Source organism: Diplotaxodon limnothrissa, linkage group LG4, assembly GCF_057381915.1.
Source record: "Diplotaxodon limnothrissa isolate DT_005_m linkage group LG4, D_limnothrissa_male_GT1.1, whole genome shotgun sequence".
NCBI lineage: Eukaryota > Metazoa > Chordata > Actinopteri > Cichliformes > Cichlidae > Diplotaxodon > Diplotaxodon limnothrissa.
The window spans coordinates 15,021,968-15,041,412 of NC_140599.1; the positions used below are offsets into that span (position 1 = coordinate 15,021,968).

A 19,445-nucleotide genomic window follows, 5' to 3' on the forward strand; every position below is an offset into this window, starting at 1 on the left:
CTCAAAGGGCTGCCTTCCACTCCTTGCTTTTTTTTTTTTTTTCTTTTTTTTTTGGTAAATGTACCCGCCTCTTTTCTGCTTACCCACAGCTGAATTGGTGAACACTGCGCGCCACCGCTGCCGCTTTCCGCCTCCCTTCTCTGGTAGCCATGTGTCCGTCTCACCCACATCATGGACGAGGGAGAAACTCGCTCCAATCACGCGACTCAATCAGCACGTCTGCACTTTGTCTCTCCAGCCTTGCCCCCGTTTTGTTTTCCCTTCCCCGCCCTGTCTAGCATCCTGCTTGTTGAGCTTTAAGTTTAAAGTGTTGCGTGTTTTCAGACTCATGGATGGTCTGCGGTGATTCGTCTATGTACAAGTGTTTGTGTATCTGCTCATCAGTAACGTAAAGCCAAGACTCCTCTCGTCATGTGCGTGTGTGAGAGATGGAACTTGTTTCTTTGCCGCCTGGGCCGTCTCCCTGCAGTTACCTGTAGTTTCAGATCTTTGAGATGACTGTCATGCAGATGTTTTGTTTCATATGTACATTTGGGCTGCCCCTCTTATTTTATTTAGTTTTTTGGTTTTGTTGTTGTTGCTTTGTTTTTCTTTTTTTTGTGGTTCAGCCATCAAATCAAACATCTCACTGGTTAATCATGAGAACAACCCAAGAGGTCCATGTTTTGCTATCCTCCTGACACACACAGACACTCCCCCTCACTCTCTATCTTAGGGGGTGTATCTGTGTGTTTATGAAAAGTTGCACTTAAACACACCATCTACATTCACACAAGTTTAAAGGCCCATCTGTCACAGGGCCTGTTTCCAGATATTGATTTTAAATGGGTCGTCTTATTATTGCTATTGTTGTTATATTGGTGAGATATTGTTTGGGGTAGGTTTTTTTTTGTTTTGTTTTGTTTTGTTCTTTTTAACATAAAAGGGAGTTATAGTTGGGTGTTGTTGTTTGTTTTTGTTTTGTTTTTTTTCTTTTGTTTTTTTGTTTTTGTTTGTTTTTTAATTAGTATGTTTTTAATTTGTATTTTTCTTATTTCTTTTATGGGCGTGATTATTATTGACAGTGTTTTCAGTCAGGAAACTTGGTTTGGTTTGTTTTGTTTGTGTTTTTTTTTCCCTTACAAGATCTTATAAGGAATTATTTTAAAAGAACATATAAGTAGACTGTCAAAGAGATATGAGTTGTTGAGGGTTATAGTCTGTATATTCTATGGGTATTATGAATTAAACGATTAACAAAAACACGTTATATACATACAATTGAATAAAATTTCCTGATACTGTTGAAATTGTGATGTGGTCTCGTTTTCTCTTTTTGTTTTTTTTTATTAGCTAATAAAAACATCAAAAGATACTTTATATTCAAAGGTCAATATTATTTAGTTTTATAGGTTTAATATTGAAATTCATCGCCAATATTGTAACCTTTGAGGAAGCACTTTGACAACAGTGCAAGGCAAGAAGAGATGTCGAACTACAGGGTGGGGGAAAGGTTACCAATGTCCAGTAATGGTTTATAAATAGTGGTCCGTATTTTGTGTGTGTGTGTGTGTGTATAATGTGAAAATTATGGGTTCTACCACAGAACCTTGTGGAACTCCATAATCAAGACTTTTCTTGTGCCATTTCTTGTGGATTTTTATGTGATGAATCCAAGTACACTGCTAATCAGAGTATAGCATCATGTCAGTAGAACCTGTGGGAGATTGATCTGGACATTTAAGTAGCAGAGGGGGGTTGTTAATTGGTTTCGGCTGCTTTGGTGTTAATGAAATTATCAGCAGGTGCAGCAGAGGGGCAACAATGAGACACCCTCTTAAATAGGCACTGTTTTACAGGTAGAGGCCACTGACATTTTTCCCCTCATCTGTTCTGCTTGTTGTTGTTTTTCACTAGTTTTGTTTTTTCATTTGACTTGGGTCACTACAGGTAGCATGAGGCGATACCTGGACCCTACCATGGCATGGGATGGGGATTGCATATCAAAACGTACCATTGCTAGAAGGTTAGAATGTCTCCTAGCACAGTCTCAAGAGAACGGAGGAGATCCCAGGAGACAGACAGTTACTCTGAGAGCTGGACAGGGCTGTAGAAGGTCCTTAACCAATCAGGAGTGAATAAAATTTTGGCAAAATGGACTAGCCTGCCACATCTATTTTTTTTTTTTTTTTTTTTTTTTTCCCCCCCCCCCACTTTGATTTTGGGAGTATCTTTGAATGGAGCTCTGTGTTTTCATTTCCATGTCGATATCAACATATTTTCCCCATTGAGATCTGATGTGTTTTCAAAGTGTTCCTTTAATGTTTTTGAGCAGTGTAAAAGGAGCTGTAACACTGATCTGCCTTTGAGCTTTCACATCCTCCTTCATATCATGTCTCAGCATGACTGTAAGTTTAATATGCACACATGTATGTCTCTATATATCTCTACCACGTGTGACAGCAGGAAAACAGAAAAGTGGCAAACAGTGGGGTGTGATCTGTCTTCTGTGCGATTTGCACGTCAAAACGAGACACCTGTAAATGTAGGAAAATGCTGGAAGCTCTGATTTGCCCTGCAGTGAATGGATTTCTCTGTTCTCATGAAAACCAGGCTTGTTGTAACACATCACTGCAGGCTCGGCCTGTCACACAATTGTTTGTCACATTCCAGCTTTGCCATTCAAGTTGAACAATATGCTGCTGCTTATCCTGCTGACTTTGGACTGTACGTGGCATGTTGTGGTGAGCACTGCTTGCAGATAGATGGTTTTCATATTTCTGGCCTGGTCAAAGCAAAGTTTACCTACTCTACATTCCACATCCCCTTTGTCAAATACAAGATAAGAAACTTGCCATGCTGCCTGCGATGCATTTGTTTCCTAAGTTATCAGCTTGTGTTTAAGCCCAGCAGCACATTACATCTGGAAAAAGCAATAGATGGCTAATTGCACTCATCTGGCAGGTAATTTGTAGTCATATGCTGTTTTAGGATATTCTGTATTATATTAGCAATACTCCAGCTGTGTAGCAGAATAAAAGTAATCATTAGAAAGGTGTTGCAAGACAGAGGTACAGGTATGATATAAACCTGAACAAAAGCATAAAAACAGCATTACCACTGGAAGGGGAGAGGCCAGAGCGAGAGCCCTGTGGGGTTGTGAGCTGGTGCTTCATTAACTGACTTTTACAGCTCTGAGGGTTCAGCTGTACCTGCTAAGAGTAAGACTGAAATTCAGGGGTGGGACTTTTTTCTCTGTCGTACCAGTCTGTCTGGATTTTTTTCTTATCTTCCCACAACAAGCTGCTGGTTCTTCAGAAAAGTTTTTGGGTCTGGCCACTTGTGATTGGAGGGAGAAATCGAGTTGTCATTTTGAGATTGTCTTGCTGAGCAAGTTTTTTTCTTTTGCTGGTGCTTCTGGTCAACCTGAACTGTGAGATCTTGCAGAGACTCTCTCAGGGACTCGCTGAATGTGCATGCAGGAAAGGATGATCAACTTTTTATATTTTTTCCTCCCAGTGTTGGGAGGATACACCCTCACCTCGGTTTACCTGCTAAAGAACCCACAGATTCTCCACAGGAAGAAACGCCCTGCTTTCTACTGCAAAAAGATCGCACACAGAGGAGGTAAGGATCTGCAGTCAATGTGTGGGACTCAAAGAACATGATGTGTGGAAGTGCTCACCGGACTGGGCTTGGCATGCAGTCTCGGTGCCCTGAGGTCTGAGTTTTAATCTGCCTCAAGTCCATCTGTAAAGCAGCTGCATGTCAGTCAGTAATTTAACTGGAGAGAAGCCCAAAACACTGATGCTATTGAATGTTATAGAATGCTTTTGCTTCACTTTCCAACATTTTAAATGCTAATTTCTTTCAGCAGCTGCAGATTTTAGTCCTGTGGGTTAAAGCCTTATGTATGAAGCTTTCCCATGGGGTGCCCCTGATTTTTCTTACTGCTTTAAAGATGAAGTCTTTGAACAAAAGGCCTGTTTTTTATATCTAAATCTTATTTTACTGTGCAGATACTTTTTTCTGTTCTACCACGAAGCTCAAGCTGAAAAGTTAATGTGCAATTCTAACTGATGATGTGATTTGCTGTAATGTTTAGTAGGACCAGTTTAGCAGCTCTCTATCTGAGACATTTTGAGTACTTCGTATTTTCTGACTACTGGCATAATTTCTATGAATTTTAGCATCTGGAGAGAGGATAGAGAGCACCATGGAGGCATTCACACAGTAAGTACCACACTGCCCTCTTTGAAGTGCTGTGAAAGAAGAATGCATCAATTTTTACATGATGGCAGACTTTTTAGACACCACACCCCGACCCTCCCCATTCCCAAAAAAGGTGTATTGCTAAAAATGTGAAAGTGACGCACACACCCCTGACAAACGGTGGAGTCATCATTTTAATTATTCGTATCTTTTCTCTGTTGTCAGTGCGGCGGAGCAGGGCACTGAGATGCTGGAGATGGATTGTCATTTGACACATGATGGCTTTGTGGTGGTATCACATGATGAGAATTTGCTGAGGCAGACTGGCCATGATGTCACAATCTCCTCGCTCAATCTGCAGGTAAGAAGCCGGATCCTGCTGGACTGGGGCAAAGGTCACAAGGCCGTACTGAGACAAGAAGTGGTAATCTTTCAGAGACACCTGCTCTGTTTCTGTTTCATAGATGAGCTTTGTTACATTCATTGTTACACATGAGACTATGTGAGTTTTATCTTGAGCACTACGTCTCAAATATACAATTTTTTGTGGCACAGATTCAACAAGGTGCTGGATACAGTACTCAGGGATTTTAGTTCATGTTGACATGATGACATGAGACAGTTACTGCAGATTTGTTGCCTGTATATAAATGAACCTCCTGTTCCACCACATCCCAAATGTGCTCGATTGGATTGGGATCTAGCGAGGCCATTTGAGTACAGGGAACTCAATTTTTGTTTTCTAGATGTTTGAGCTTTGTGACATGGTGTGCTATCCTGCTGGAATCAGTTATGAAAAGATAGGTACACAGTTCATAAAGGGATGGACATGTCAGCAACAATACACGGGTAAGATATTTTCTTGGCCCCAAAGTGTGCTAAGAAAATGTCTGACACTTGCACAAGATGGGATCATGTTATTTACACCATAATTCTGATCCTAACATTCAAATGGCACAGAAAAACATCAAGATTCACACCAGACAACATTTTTTCCAGTCTTCTATTGTCCAATTTTATTGAACTTGTGCAATATTAGTCTCAGTTTCCTTTTCTTAGCTAACAGAAGTGGTACTTGATGTGGTCTTCTACTGCTAAAGACCACCTGCTTCAAGTTTTGACATGTTTAGAAATGCTGTTCTTCATAATTTGGTTGTTACACGGGGATATTTCACTTATTGTTGCCTCATCTTGAAGCAGCTATGCTATTCTCCTCTGATTTCTGACATTAACAAGGTACTTTTACCTACTTAAACCCCCCCCACCCTGATGCTCAGTTTGAACTTCAACAGGACGTCTTGGCCATGTCCGCATACCTAAATGTAATTGCTGCCATGTGATTGGCCGATTAGATATTTGCATTTATGGGAAGCTGAACAAGTGTGAGTGTATAATACTCTAGAGCAGCGGTCTCCAACCTTTTTTGCGCCACGGACCGGTTTATGCCCGACAATATTTTCACGGACCGGCCTTTAAGGTGTCGCGGATAATAAAACAAAATAAAACTAACGGTACCGAAAAAAGATTTATTCATAACACACGTGAAAAGACCCAGGAAAACCGAGTTAACGATAAAAACGATAACAAAATAACGCTGAAAACCGATAAAAACCCTGAAAACCATACATTTCACATCAGAGCCTCAACTCTCGCGGCCCGGTACCAAACGACTCACAGACCGGTACCGGTCCGAGGCCCGGGGGTTGGGGACCGCTGCTCTAGAGTTCAATTTAGTTTTATTGTAAAATGCAGAATAACTGCTTAAAAGTCAGTTTTCACTTCCAAACAATCTGGTAGTTCCTTAAGCTCACATGAGACTGCCAGATTTGGTTGTAATGCTACTGTGAGCTACGGGGCTTTACATGGGGGTTTACATGTTATTACATGTTTTTCCATCCAGATTTAACAGCACACTTATTTACTGTAGCAACATTACTTACAGAGCTGCATGGAGGCATCTTTTAATTCTTTTAAATTCACCATAATCTTCAAAAAGGGCACGCTGCTTGCATTACTCTTGAGGTTTCCTCGGAAACAAAGCTGTAATTTCTCAGTAAGAGTTTGTTCAAGCATCAGATTACCATCAAGTGAATGTTTGCATCCGGCTTTGTTGCATGTACCAACTCAGCTGGGACAACAATACTAAGAATATCCGATGGCGTACACAAATTCTTTTCACCTTAATCACATCATAGTAAATTCACCTTATATCTCTCTGTTCAACTCTGTTTTAAAACTTTTAGGATTTGCCTTTGTATAAGGAGAGACTGGAGGTAACATTTTATGAAGGTGAGTTCCTCCTGTTATATCTAATTGTTCATTTTTAATGAAAAGACATTTGAAGAAGAAATGCATCTATAACAATAATCATCATCATAATCATAAATCAAACACTGTATGTTGAAAAATGTATAGACAAAACAATCAAACAACTACTGTTTAAAAGTGACAGAATAAAAAAAAATGAGCTTCCCCAATTTCCTCCAGCAGGACATCAGTATTAATACTCTGGATCAGAGTTGGCTAGTGATACTGAATTCATATCCAAGAGAGGGGAGCAAAATTAGAGGGACTCTGAGGAGTAACCTTAAAGCCTGAATCATTAAATAATTGCCAGACTATGAAACTTCTAATTAAAAATAAAATTAATATTACTTTGTATCATATGTGCTACATCCAGCAATTTTCTTGCAATTTATTGTTTAATTCACTGTAAAAGTTATTGCCATAAGGAGAAATACAATTATCTGCAAAGAAATCATAGCTCACACTGTATTTGTTAATTACATAGCCAAATCATAAGCGATCGGTTAGAAACAGCAGGAGGCCAACAATGAAACCTTGTGGAACACCGTTTCTTAGCATCACTATAGCTGACTGCACAGATTATCAGAACACGTGTAGACACAGATGAAACTAATATAAAAGCAAACCTGAAACGCAGGTACTATATTAAAAGAGTGATAAAAGCAGCAGACAGATCCCAGATGAGTAAAGCAGTGTGGTGCACCACAGTCAACTGCCATAACAAGTTAATTTCTTTCTGATATGCTCATGCATCTAATGTGACTTTACTTTTCACCCCTCCTTTTCTTTAGGCCGTTACAGCACTGGCAAGGACAGGAAGTTTGCTCTGCTGGAGGATGTGTTCAAGAAGTTCCCTGAGATGCCGATCAGCATTGAGATCAAAGAGAACAACCACGAGCTCATTAAAAGGGTACACGTTAATCGCCCCGAAAAACCAACACCAAACTTCTACCACAATTTCCTGATATATGAAAAAGCTTCAGCTTTTCAGGATTGAATCAGGCCTCTTTGAGGTGGATACATTGTCTAAATTCCAGTCAAGGTGGACAAATTATGAGTGATTTTCTAACTACAAGGCTAGGGAGCTTTTCCTGTGCAATTCTAAATATGTTGTCCACCTTATAAACAGTGTCCACAGTTTACTGCCCAAGTCTAGCACAGCAGCCTCTGTGATTGCTGTGTCTGCTGCACCACTTGCACTCTTACACCTTCGTGTCATCATGTCCTGAATGCTAATATTTGTTTCCCACTTGATTTTATGTTTTTAGGTGTCTGATCTGGTTAAACGCTACAACAGGGAGGGGATCACTGTGTGGGCTTCCGCAGACTCCACGATCATGAAGCAATGCTGGAAAATGGTACATTAACCAGCTGGAGGAGATGAGTTACCTGTATAGCATTAACACACTTTACTCATTATAACATTTTAATTGCATGCAGGAAATGCATGAAATGAAGCTATATGATGGCGTTACAGGGTTTCCTTAGCTTTTCAGTATGGTTTTCAGCATGATTCATAAACACCGCCTCTGTACCAGTGTTGTCACCCAGCATGTCTGTGTCTCTTTTCTCTCCTTCCACGTAGAACGGCTCCATGCCGTACAGTTTCACTATGAGCCGAGGCCTGCTGCTTCTACTTCTCTTCTACACGGGGCTGCTGCCCTTTGTGCCAATAGGAGAGAGTTTGCTGCAGTTCTACCTAATGCGCATCTTCAACAGGTGTGACTGCAGGAGTGTGTTCAGTGCATGCTGAGTAAACTGTGTCCATTCATGTGCATGCACAGTCCTTTTTCTGTTAAGACGGTGACGCTTCATGTTCTTGCTATCTATGCTCACTGTGTCTGGACTGCCTAACTGAGCCCATTAACATTTTTCCTGGTTCAAAATGAGAATTTGAATGATGATGGTGAATAACAGCTAAGCATGACTGGTTTAAGTATGGTACAGGCTCTGGGTCTGTGTTGCCTTATTTGGGGGAAAAACCAGCAATTTTCCCTTTGGTTTTAAATTCTGACCGTTTACTTTGGGGGGGGGGTTGTAGTTGTGAATGTTTATGTTCTGCTTGTTCAGCTGTGGTTCATACATTTCTGTTAAACACATTCGGATTTATGATTTACTTTTATTTATAAAACTCTGGGAGCACTGAAAGTTTCTCTGTGCAATGACAATTTAATCATGTGGTTGTAAGCCTTTTTCTGCGACCTCTTGGTTTTTATTCTCTCAGATACTTTTATTTCATAAAAGTGTAACTGTGTCTTACTCTGTCTCTGTGTGCGCTGAAGGACATTCATTCCCGATGAAGCTCTCCTGAGGAACAAGCTCGTTGTGTGTTTGATAGAAAAGTAAGAGAAGTATTAAAAAGGACTATGGTAGTTGTTCCTACTCACTTATTTATTGGTCTTGAAATCTAAATTATAAATGCCAAAAATCGACAAAACATTCAGTCCTCACTACACTGAAAGATTGTTTACACTGCTAGCTTAAATCTAGCATTTTAAGCACAGTGTGCAGTTTGTGTTTTATTTTAAATTTGCTTCTTTCATGCTGTCATTGCAGAATAACTATGAGGAAGAGTCTTTTTAGGCACCTCGCTGCCCGTGGAATTCAGGTACGAAATCACATTTCTAAGTGTTTACAGCACTGTGCTTGAAAGAAGAGTTAAAGAAATGCAAAGAAAGCCAGAACTGTGGAATATAAACATATCAGAGTAAAATAAAACGCTAAATACTGAGAGGCAAATGTGAAAAATATCACAAATGTTTGTTTACCTTGTCAAAGGCTCTTTGTCTTATCAGAGTTTTGTTTGCTCATTCTCATTTAGATAGAAACAGTGCAGGGACCACAAGTGTGCTCAGAAACTTTCCTGGAACAGTTTTGCTTCACCTTTTACTTTGCTCTTGTGTCTTCCATGAAAAGATGAACAGGGAATCCCCAAAATATAATTCCTGTTAAAGTCAATGGATTTGATTTTTCTCCTACTAGTCACTGCATGGTCAGCTGCATGATGCTATTCAAACTCAACAGGTTATGATCTAACACCGAAAGCACTTCAGCATGACAAATAGTTGACCTCACACAACCACTATGAGTGTCCTGAATGCATCATCTCTATCCTGATGTGATGAGATCAACCCTGTTGTCAGGACATGACTCCACTCAATAGCTGGAGAAAGTAACACTCTTTAAGCTATGTGATATTTATATTTTGTCCTTGTTGTATTTCAACACTTTTTTAAATAATGCCAAAGTAGCAACCAGGAAATGTTTCTTTCTATATCATCTACATGTTGTTTTTTAGTGTTTTGGGGAGAATTTGTGGGCATGTTAAAATCCAAGTATTTTAATCAGTGATTCAGTAACATGTCCACACGATTTACAGCTTATCAGTCCACTGAATGTCCTAATCAGTCCTACTGATATTCCCTCACTAGACTCTTTAGTAGGTAATTGGTGCCGACTACCAGGTTTGTGTCCTTTTGCCTTCAAAACTGCCTTAATTCTTCATGGCACAGATTCAACAAGGTGCTGAAAACATTCTCCAGATATTTTGGTCCATATTGACATGATGGCATCACACAGTTGCCGCAGATTTGTCAGCTGCACATCAGTAATGTGAATCACCTGTTCCACCACATCCCAAAGGTGCTCTGTTGGATTGAGATCTGTTAACCTTGGAGTCTATTTAAGTACAATGAACTCATTGTCGTGTTAAAGAAACCAGTTTAAGATGAGTTGAGCTTTGTGACTTGGTGTATTATCCTGCTGGAAAGAACTAGTGAACCAAAGGATGGGTACGCTGGTCATAAAGGGATGGACATGGTCAGCAACAATACTTGGGTAGACTGTGGTGTTTATCTGATGGTCAGTTGGTACTAAAATGCCTAAAGTGTGCCAAAAAATATCCCCCTCACCATGACCAAACCGTTGATACAAGGTGGGCTCATTTTCATGATGTTTATACCAAATTCATCATCTAAATCTTGCAAATCTTGCAGAATTCAATATTCATAAGACCAGGTAACGTCTTCTGTTGTCAAATTTTGGTGAGTCTGTGGGAACTGTAGCTTCAGTTTCCTGGTTGTAGCTGACATGAATGGCACCCAGTGTGGTCCTCTGCTTCTGTAGCCCATCTGCTTCAAGGTTCAACATTTTTTATTTGTATTCACAAATGCTCCTCTGCATGCCTTGGTTTTAAGGAATGGTTGAGTTACAGTTACCTTCCTGTCAGCAAAGCAGCCTGGCCACTCTCCTCTGACCAGAGAACTACAGCTCACTGGGTATTTTCTTCCTTGGACCATCCTTTGTAAAGCCTGGATATGGTTCTGTGGGAAAATCCCAGTAGATCAGCAGTTTATTCTTTTTTTTTTTTTTTAAGACTCATACCAGCCGTTTGGCACCAACAGCCACTTTCAAAGTCATTTCAATCACATTTCTTCCCCACTCTGAAGCTCGGTTTGAACTTCTGCAGGTCATTTTGACCACGTCTACAGGCAGCCATTCGACTGGCTGATAAGATATTTGTGTCCACGAGCAGCTGAACAGGTGTCCCTAACAAAATAGCCAGTGAGTCTCGGTGCTCACCTGTTAACCGGCTCGTTCGGCTAATAAGATTAGCTTTGCAACATGCTCCATGAAAATTTTTTCCCTTGTTTTCTCTGTTTCCTAGGATACATATTATTCTAATCAAGATGAATGTGACACTTTTGTTGCCATTGCATTGATTATCAATATCATTTTGTAATGGTTATTTATCTACACTGTAGCCTGAACAACTGTCCCATGGTGCTTCAGATTTTCTGCTGCCATACAAGGAAAAACAAAGCAGTGAAATGTCAGTTTTTAACTGAAGATAACTGTTGCAATTGCAGGTGCATTTATTTGTTTGCAACACAGAAGAAGACATAGAGGCGGCATTAGAAGTAGGAGCCACTGGAGTGATGAGTGACTATCCAACTCTTCTGTCCAGCTACTTCTGCAAAAACAGAAGTCAGGACTGAATCCAAGCACACCATCACATGATGGCAACAATGACACTGATAAAAACGGCTAATGCAACATTTGTTGAAGAATCTTTGGTCTACATAATAATCGCCATGCAGTGGGAACACAACTATCATTAATCTCTTCGGTGCTGACCTTTAATCGCTGCTGACGGAATGACTTGTTTGTCATGGGATCGTCTCTACAGCCTCCACCCACAAACAAACCACGGCATTGATTTGGTCTGCAGCACATCTAACGAGTGAATATTTAACTAGCTGGACTGTATATCTGATTAAATGTGACTTTATTTTGAATGTCTCTAATGTTACTTTCTGCCACTTTTAAGATAGGGCTTGAGAAATAAATGATTATGAATAAATCACTTGCATTTTGGCTTTTATATTCTTTTGGGCCATTAGAAGATTACAAGGTAATTACTGGCAGTACAAACATGAATACAGTACAGTGTGTTACGGAGCAATCTAGGCAGCATAGTGCGAATCTCTTTGACCGATTTTCTTGACCTAAAAGAGACTGTAGAGAGTGTACACATGCTGTAAACCTCACCTGTGTCCTTGTTTTCCCAAGCAACTATGGTCAAAGTCCAGCCACCCGGCCGTGATAATAATCAACCAGTTTGTTGGTGAAACAAAGAGGGTATTTTTCTGTGTAGGTTGGCGACGATCAAGTTAATGGGATATACCTGGATTTATGCAAAAAAATAATAACAGTAGGCACCGAGAGCAAAGTAGCAATAAAATAAGATGTCTTGGTAGTATTGAGACACTTGAGACAATTTCCCATATTTTGACTGGTTCGGGAGGACATGCAAATCAACTCAGTTTTATTTATATAGCATCAAATCACAACGAAAGTTGCCTCAAGGAACTTTACATGTAAGGTAGAGACCCTACAACAATACAGAGAAAGCCGCAACAATCAAGCAACCCAGTATGAGCAAGCACTTGGTGAGAGTGGGAAGGAAAAACTCCCTTTTAACAGGAAAAAACCTCAAAACAGAACCAGACTCAAGGAGGGGCAGTCATCCACCATGGCTGGTTGGAAGTGATGGTAGGGACACGGGACTAAAACACTGTGCACTTTGCACTTTTCTAAACTCTGGTTTTAACCCAGTGCGAACGGTAGGCCTTTTATTATAGTGAGAAGAAGCTTAGCCAGTTTAACGCCATAATCATCAGGGAAAGCTACAAGTCAACAAGTTGCACACTTGAAGAAGAAAATGAAGTTCCAGTATATTCTGAATAATGTGGTGTGAAGTGACACAATATATGTGTTATAATTAAATAAAATTGCTGAACTTTTCAGATGTGGCAAAAGAAAGCTATGCAAATCTATGGATAGATTCAAACTGAAGGCCCCAAAATGCAGAAATCACAGTGAAAGTACATAAAGACTTTCCATATGCATGACTATAAGAACAAACTTCAGTTTCCCTTTATCTTTACTGTATTTGCTTAGCAAGACAGTTTGAAATATTGTTCAATTAGCCTGTACGTGCCTAGTTTATTGTTTGTTTGTTTTTATTTTTAAGTCATCATTGCTGACATGTCCCACTTTCTCCCACACAAATGCCACATATGCCCTACATTTAGTTTGTTGGGATCTGCTCACCCTAGGCCTAGGTCATTGATCAACATTTAATGTTACATGTTGCTGTACCACAAAGCAAGGAAACTGCAGGAATTATAACCAAACGTTTCAAAACTAAACTAGAGATCAGTGTAATAGACCGCCTGCCTGTGTGTCATAAAAATACACACACACACACACACGAAAGGCAAAGGACATGCAAAGGAGCAGTCAAGAAACCACAACAAATAAAACCCTTCCCTCAGGCTCATATTCCAAGAACTCCTGGAAACTGTCACAGTAGCAGGTTAGCATGTTGTTCTTGCTCTTATTGGTCTGATCTCTACAGAAGCACTATGCTCGTTTTTGAAATTATTTTTAATCCCAGTCCGACAGGCCGGAGATAATAACACACTTTCAGCATTTATGAAACGCTACCAAACAGCAATCAAATCGATAGCCATAAAAGGCCCCGGTAAGATGGAATCTGATTGGTTGACCCACATTCTAACGTCACTCGGAGGCTCTGATTGGTCAGCGGGGATTTGTTTTGCACTACCCAGACTTCCTCCTATGCGTGTTTTCATAAACAAATCGCATTTTCCCTCCCGCCGAGGTCGCTGCTTTCGCTCCTTGTCAGCCTGCCAGCTTTGTCGGCGTCCAGCTCCACTTTTAAAGAAGGTCGTTTCGGAACTTTGAGCGCTGGTTCTGGTTCAAAAAACAAAAGAGAGACGCGGGTAAACGGGCTCCGCTTCAACAGCCAGAGCTGTCTGTCCTTTTTTGTGTGTCCGAACCGCCAACGCGTGGTCGATCGTTTCTCACCAAACTGACCGTTTTTCTGCCTTTTACCTGAAGTTTTTCAGCTGCCGGCCACACCAGTCCGCTGTCTAGACTGTGGGGAGCTTCGGTGTTTTTAGGTGAGTGGACGGACACCGAGAAATGTCCTGCAATGCGCATCTGCGCTGCTGCCGCTGCTGTTGTGTGTTGACAGTGCGGAGCTAGCGGGCTAGCTAACACACTAAGCTAGGTCAAAGCAGAGCTAGTGGCCCGATATACTCCTGCAGCTGGCAGATGCACCATCAGTCCGTTTACGTTGACTGGTAGACTGACAGTGCCTGTACAGTCCTTGAATTTGGGTTAACTGCTGCATTTATCTAAGCAAGGGTTATTTGTGCCAACTATTAGAAACCAGGAAGCAAGCTGCCTGGTTAACTAACCTGTTATTTTTGACTAGTCTCAGCTAACAATGCATCCATACCTTGTAAAGTCACCCTCTGCCATCATACATTTAATCATTGAAAAGAAGATGCATGATTGAAGCTGACAAAGAGTCCAACCCAGATAGCTTTCATTCATTAAGGATGAATGACCTTAAAACCTTGATGTTAGATAGCTCAAACTGTTAGTTACAAACTCCAAATTGTTAAATACTAATGCAAAGGCTTGAGGGAGTAAGTCACACCTTTATAGTGCTGACTTTCAATTTTCACTTGGTGTATAATAGTAGGACTTTGGTCATAGATTTTTCTGGACCACATCTGATCAGGTGATTAACAGATTTTCTCTGGGTCCAGCCTCATTGCAGTTTGACAGTGCTCAATTTTAGTTTAGTTTTCTTTGTAGTTATTATAATACTGGGGCTACTTATCAGGGGCCTGGTTGAAGAGATTACAGTAGTAGCACTTTGTGAAGGCAGTTGAAAGTCATGTAGGCATCCTAAGTCTTAATACAAAACACCTCATCAGGCTGGTTGTGTTGACAATGGGCTTTTTATAAGATAGACTTTTACCCCCAACTGAAAAATTCACGTTATTACATTATTATAGCAGCAAAATGAATAGAACAGGAACAAAATAAGTAGATTCAGCATTATAACATAACCTTTATTAATAATACTCTACAACAATAGAGAAAAATGTGCACTGTGCATATAGAAATATATATGGCATGGGACATTGCATAGTGCAGTGGTTAACAGCAAGATGGAATATAGACTATTGCACACAGTCTGACAGAAGATGGAAGGAACGTCCTGCTTTTGGTTTTTAGTTTGGCTTAACTTTAATAACCTTTGTGTCACATTGCGTTAGGGTGAAGCTTTATAGTCTTGTGATGGGGCTAAGGTTAATTCAAATGAGAAAGAAATCATCCTGTTTATGGTTAGTCAGATGGAAGAACTGTGTGCCAAGATCGCTAACCCATCATACAAACAATAATAAAAAAAACCTCGTCTCTCTCTGTGTTTGGTCCTGCTCAGACATGGTGAAGCTGACAAAAGCCAAGACGTTCCAGGCGTATCTGGACTCCTGCCACCGCCGTTACAGCTGTGTGCACTGTCGCGCCCATCTGGCCAATCATGACGATCTTATCTCCAAGGTCTGTATGCCGCTTGTCTTTTTTGTTGATAATCATGTCAGATGCCATGCACATTTGCTTCATGGTTATTTTAGAAAGTTGCATCTGAGACATATCAGAGTTGGGTTTGCAGTCTGTCTCTAATTTATATTTTTCCTCCCTGTCTCCTAGTCTTTCCAAGGCAGCCAGGGCCGAGCCTACCTCTTCAACTCTGTGTAAGTATCAACTATTAAAAAGCAGGTTTTTCCTGTTTTCGGTTTCCAGTCTCACTTCTCCTGTAGACAGAAGAGGGAACTGTTGTTGTTTTTCACATCTCACTTGTATTCACAACAACTTTAAAGCCACTTTGTGCAAAAATGTTATTTTTTCACGCAAATCGTTTTATAAAAAGTCTATTTCTCGGTGAAAACACATTTCTAGTATCGCGCTTGCTTGATCAAACCACACTGAACGGACTTGATTTGCTCTAGTTTGGATTTTGAAGGTGTGTGAGCTCACGTTCTTCCGGGGTTAGTGGGTCAGGAGTACACACTGTTTGCGTCTTAAATATTAACCTACTAGCTCCACTCAGTTTAAATCTTAATTTGTTCAGGTGCAGCCCTTTTTGAATAGTAGGGTTTCATTAACATTTTCTCCTAAAGGAGGTTGTAGCTGTGCAGGAGAGGCTGTCCTTGAGTGATTACTGAAGAGAACAGTTTAATCACAGTGTGTCCATGCTTTTGTCTTCAGGGTCAATGTCGGCTGCGGCCCTGCTGAGGAGAGACTGCTGCTCACGGGACTTCATGCTGTGGCCGACATCTACTGCGAAAACTGTCACACCACGTTGGGCTGGAAATATGTACGTATATGTCCTCCAGCAAATACAGTGCAGGATTATTCATCTTTAAATCACTTAAAGGCTTTTTGTTTTTTAATTCACTGAGACGTCCACACACACTTTTCTGGTGCCATGACGAATTTTATACATATCGCACAAATCAATTGGGACATTTTTGTAAGACGCAGAATGTGCACAAAAACAACAAAGAAATGATGTAATCAAGAACATCTGGACTTTCCAGTGATTGTTATGTGAATGTCACTGTCTGCATTAATGCATGAACTGCAAAAATTGTAAAGAAATACATGAGAAAATGACCCGTTTTCTCTCTTGATTTATTACTTCTGTAAACTTTTCCCTGATGACTTTATGGTCTCTGTCGCTGTTTTAAAGCCTTCATTAAGACAACATGCTGTTCATTTAGTGAATTATTATCTCCATTAGGAGTAAACGGCAAAGTGGGGTATGTTTCGGGGTGTGGCTTCACTCTGATTGACAAACTCTTACTGTTTGTTTGTGCAGTGTTTTCACTTGGGGTTGGGCTTTGCTAAAAGTCACTCTAAGAAGTAGCAAGATGTCAGATTAGTTGTCCACTAACCAGACATCATGTCAGCTACAGCTTTCTTTCATCTGTCATCTAACTTTTTCTCTCTTTCTAACAACTCCTTTCACCTTCCTCCTGCAGGAACAGGCCTTTGAACTGAGTCAGAAGTACAAGGAGGGGAAGTACATCATCGAGCTGTCCCACATGATAAAGGACAACGGTTGGGACTGAGAGGGAAATCTTCGTCTTTCGTCATGACTTTTTCACAAGTTGCGAAAACGGTTCCAGTGTAGCTTCTTCATCCCACGTTCGAGCCATCGCTGTGCCACACTTTCACTTCATACAGCTTTGCCAAGAATAGCATGTGATGCCATATCTTTATCTGTTCTTCGTGTTTTGTTTCCTTTTTTTTCCAGCAAGCACGACAACACATTTGCTGATAATGCTGTCCTAAGTGCTAGTTGTGCAGGAGGACATGGATTGAATGAGTGCGGGGTTTGCGCGTGAGAACTTGGAGATGTAGTCACACGGGGCACCAGTTGGTGTTACATTTTGAGCACGCCTATTAGCGATTAAACCACTGAAACGGCCTCGCCCCGTGGTGGGCAGGCCGGTGCAAGTCAAATTATCTGATCTTAAACACTGGATGCAGGTATTTGGGTTTTCCTTTTGACTTTAAGGTGCATATTTAGATGTAAATGACCCAAACTGAGTGAATTATTTAGGCTTGTTTAATCCAGAGATCCCTTCTTTTTTGATGTGAGGGTATGGGAACGCTTAGAGAAGCGGGATGGGCTTTTTTTTATGAGTTAATGTTTTTAAGATTAGTAAAACTTGTTCATATTTTGCCTAAAAAGCCCACAAACATCTTGTAATTCATAATCTGGGGTAAGTCTTCCGCTTGAAGGTCTACCTTTTAGTGTGCGTTTGGGTGGGAATGTGTATGAGTGCAGTGTTTGCTCATAAGTCTTAAGCTGGATAGTGTTGAGAAGCATTGATCTGGAGTTGATTCACATTTAGATTTTCCACTGCACATTCGGGATATCTTCACTCTTAATGCGGATCCTTCATATGTTTGTGACCTAACACTAAAGCAGCCCTTAGATTTCCTAGATTGTGCTAGAGCAGAGTGTGATTTGGGTAATGTAGCATATTTATGGTGATTTTTTTTTTTTTTAATGTCTGCTTCTTTCATTAAAGTGTTTTTTATTTTAACCTGATATTTCATTAAAATACAGTATGCCAGTAAGACTTTTGTTTGTGCTGTGGTGTTTCATCTTATCTCGCTTCTGATTTTCTCATCAAGCTTATTTCTTCTTTGTGGTCAAATCCAGACAAAACACAGCCTGAGAAAGTTTCTGTTCAAAGTGCTGAGACAACACAAAAGTGTGAGGGCCAAATTCATAAAACAGCTAAAGGTAAAAGTAGCTTTTGATTGTCTGTTTTGGTGGGAAACTAATAAAAAGGAAGAATTAAAGTACTCACTTAGGCATATTCTGTAGGTCACACATCTTGTATCGGTGTCATTTTATATTATTGATGGTAGCGAGAGACAGATCAGTCCTTTTTTTAATCACCAGGGATTAGTTTACACTGAGTAGCTCGTGACTCTTTGATCCATCTCTAGTGCCTCCCTGTGGCTTTAAGAACAAACCTGATTTATTTATCATCTCCATAAGTGGTTCTTTACAAACTTTGGCATAAAAAGTAAGTAAATTTGTGTTTGCTCCATTATTTCTTTGTTGTAACAATGCTCTGCAATAAATCTTATATTGTTTGCAAGCCTGTTTATTGCCCCTTAAATGGTGCCACATTTGTGAGTTGTTCCCATTATAAAACAGTCAAATCTTCTCGTCAAAGCCAAACAGCTTTTTCTGCTATTGAGCTTCTGGTACTGCAGGTGGCTCATTGCTGTTTGATTAGGAGCAACTGTGAGCGGGGACCCTGCTACAGCAGTCAGTTGGTGTCTGCTCCAACCATGGCATGTTTGACTGATCTGGATAGAGCTATGCTATAGGACAACTTCAAGCAGGTGTCCAGTCAAGGTTTGCAAAATGATCTGGCCGATGGCTGTTTACCCAGACAACCTGGAACAGACTGCACACAGCCAATCTAAGGTCTGGTCTGGCACAACCACACTGGCTGACTTCTGACGAATGCTGCTTGAAGAATGGGATGCCATCCCACAGCAGTTTGTGACCAGCATGGGGAGGAGGTGCCAGACTCTTTTGCCAATTAATACTTCTTCCCCCGCTTGTTAAATTAATAAATTGCTAACATGTTTTGTTCCTTCAGACTTCAATCATCCAATCCAATAAATAACACCAAACCAGAGTCAGTAGCAGAATGAGCTGTTTGGCAGAGAAGATTTGGCAGGCTTTTTATTGGTCCAGCTCACATACTCATCTCTGCTGCTTAACCCACAAACAAATGTTGCACCATTTATGGACAGGAGAATAGGTTTTCCAGCAGGCTTATTATCAAAGCAGATCACTTTAAATCTGATTTATTTGCATAAAAACAGGTAGGACTCAGATTGGCCTGCATAGCTTTAAAACTACATTTTTGTAAATAATAAGTCAACAGTTTTCATTACTTTAATTTCATAAATAGTGATATTAAAATGAAAATGCAAATTTAAAAGACTTTAAATAG

At 40.4% G+C, this 19,445-nt stretch overlaps 2 protein-coding genes across 2 annotated transcripts; both read left to right on the top strand.

Annotated features, from left to right (window-relative positions):
• The first annotated feature begins 3,449 nt into the window (after positions 1-3,449).
• gdpd3a (glycerophosphodiester phosphodiesterase domain containing 3a) lies at positions 3,450-11,495 on the top strand. Its single transcript, XM_085352273.1, has 10 exons — positions 3,450-3,606; positions 4,170-4,212; positions 4,417-4,552; positions 6,435-6,480; positions 7,290-7,408; positions 7,767-7,856; positions 8,084-8,217; positions 8,781-8,840; positions 9,055-9,106; positions 11,367-11,495. Exons 1-10 carry the CDS (start codon positions 3,450-3,452, stop codon positions 11,493-11,495), a joined length of 966 nt encoding a protein of 321 aa, XP_085208399.1.
• Positions 11,496-13,637: 2,142 nt separating this feature from the next.
• ypel3 (yippee-like 3) lies at positions 13,638-18,030 on the top strand. The gene is made up of 5 exons (XM_085352274.1): positions 13,638-13,988; positions 15,329-15,447; positions 15,598-15,641; positions 16,156-16,264; positions 16,932-18,030. The coding sequence occupies exons 2-5, from the start codon at positions 15,331-15,333 to the stop codon at positions 17,019-17,021; spliced, it is 360 nt and encodes a 119-aa protein (XP_085208400.1). The 5' UTR covers positions 13,638-13,988; positions 15,329-15,330; the 3' UTR covers positions 17,022-18,030.
• The last annotated feature ends 1,415 nt before the right edge of the window (positions 18,031-19,445 follow it).